Source organism: Natrix helvetica, assembly GCF_964273705.1.
Source record: "Natrix helvetica genome assembly, chromosome: 1".
NCBI lineage: Eukaryota > Metazoa > Chordata > Lepidosauria > Squamata > Natricidae > Natrix > Natrix helvetica.
Window position 1 is genome coordinate 123,331,644 of NC_138548.1, and position 2,230 is coordinate 123,333,873.

The following is a 2,230-nucleotide window of genomic DNA, read 5'->3' on the forward strand; positions in this document are numbered from 1 at the left end:
ACTACGATGGTGTCATACACCATCAACAATATGTGGTTCATCTGAATATCTAGAAAGGCGTTTTGAGGGATGGGAGTTCCAGGAGGAGAAAGGGAAAAATCCGATCTTTTGCATAAGCAGTCTTCTCCATCCACCAAGCATTTTTCACTCATATTCAACCTGTTGGTATGAGAGGCGTTTTCGTTTGAAAAATACCTCTCACACAAACAGGATCTTCTGAAAATTCTGTAACACACACACACACACACACACACACACACACACACACACACACACACACACACACACACATATATATATATATATATATATTTGCTAGGATGCCTATTCCAAGCTGGCTGCTTAAAGTTGAGTTAAGTGATACCCCCATGATCACTTGCTTTCTTTGTAGCCTTTGTGAGTACGGAGGGCTTTCTGCTTGCAGCAATGGCATATGACCAATGTAATCTACTACAGCCTTTCTTTTTGTAGGTTTGCAGAGGCAGTTCGAGGTGGTCACCTTTAACAGATCATGAACAATTACACCATGGTAACTGACTTCATTCTTCTTGGGCTAACAGACAAGCTGGCATTTGAAGTCCCCCTCTTCATGATATTTTCCCTGATCTATTTCCTGACCTTGGCTGGGAACATGGGGATGGTGGTATTGATCAGAATCAGTCCCCGGCTTCATACCCCAATGTACTTCTTCCTCAGCAATCTGTCTATAGTTGATGTCTGCTACTCTTCCATCTTTGCACCAAGGCTCTTGATGAATCTAGCACAATTTAAAACTATTTCATATGTTGGATGCATCACCCAGCATTGTTTTTTTGTAGTCTTTGTGAGTACCGAGGGCTTTCTGCTTGCAGTAATGGCATATGACCGCTATGTAGCCATTTGTAAGCCATTGTTCTATACCACTATGATGACCAAAAGGGTCTATGTCCTGCTGGTAGCAGGTTCATACCTAGGGGGAATAGTGAATTCCCTCACCCACACTTCTGGCTTGCTTATGGTGTCGTTCTGTGCCCCAGGTGTAATTAACCACTTCTTCTGTGACACCCCAGCTATGTTGAAAGTTTCATGCAGTGATACCCACATTAATGAACTTATATTGGTCACCTTCTCCGGAATAATTGCTCTTTCTACTCTCCTGATAATTATAATCTCCTACCTATGTATCTTGACTAGTATCATAAAGATGCGTTCTTCTGGGAATAGATACAAAGCTTTTTCCACCTGTGCTTCCCACCTAACGGCAGTCACCATGTTCTACGGGCCAGTTAGTTTAAGCCATTTGCAACTCAGCTCTGTGTACATTCAGCAACAAGAGAAGATCTCGGCTCTGTTCTACACTCTGATAGTCCCAATGCTGAATCCAGTGATCTACAGTTTGAGGAACAAAGAGGTAAAAGATGCCTTGAAGAAAATGATTAATTGTCAAAAAGAATAAAGTTTTTGCTGCCCTGGGATGTTTTAGAATCATTTTGTAATTCTATGAGAGTGCGGGGACTCTCATTGCAAAATTGGAAGGAAAGTGCTAATGTATTCAATCTACAGATATGATTCTCCTAATTAAAAAAACAAATTGAAAATCAATCAGTGTGGAAAATTCCAATTACAAACCTTTTCCTTATGCTAGCAGATTCTGACTAGGCATATATGATGTTTACATATAACAAAGAAGGAAGAAAGGTTGCCAATTCCTCCTGTGATTTCCACCCCCTTTTCTTTATCCACCCCCTATAATTTATAATGATGTTTCTCATCTATCAAAATAGGGAAAAATAAATTATTTTAAAGTAATTAAAAATACACATTCGTTCCTATGAGTTCTATCCAGCAACTGACTCTTTCATTCCCCATCCATCCTCTGAAACAATGGAGATAAGAAAGCAGTCAAAATGAAACACTTGAATTTCATTCTTCACACAAGCAAAGTGAACGCACAAATCTGTTTATGGTCATTTGTTTAATCAATTTATACAGCTCACCCAGTTGTGATGTCATACATGGGGATAAAACCAAACAAAAAATGTACAATGAGAAAAAGAAAAGAAGTCATGGCAACCAAGCCAACTCCAGTCTTGCTTGTAGTAGGAAGTAGCCGGTCCTTGTAGAACTGCTGCCTAACAGATCACGTATATCTATGTTGGTAATTTAAAATATTTGGGGGAATTGACCATTACAGAATTTCCTAGGCAGAAATACAAGTTGCAAATCAGTGGAGATTCAGAGGAAATTAACA

The 2,230-nt window shown here is 39.5% G+C and overlaps 1 protein-coding gene across 1 annotated transcript; it reads left to right on the forward strand.

The window, feature by feature from the left end:
* Nucleotides 1–511: 511 nt before the first annotated feature.
* On the forward strand, nucleotides 512–1,435 carry LOC309384879 (olfactory receptor 5J3-like; the record flags this gene model as incomplete). The annotated part of the gene is made up of 1 exon (XM_081938723.1): nucleotides 512–1,435. One exon carries the CDS (start codon nucleotides 512–514, stop codon nucleotides 1,433–1,435), a length of 924 nt encoding a protein of 307 aa, XP_081794849.1.
* Nucleotides 1,436–2,230: the final 795 nt, after the last annotated feature.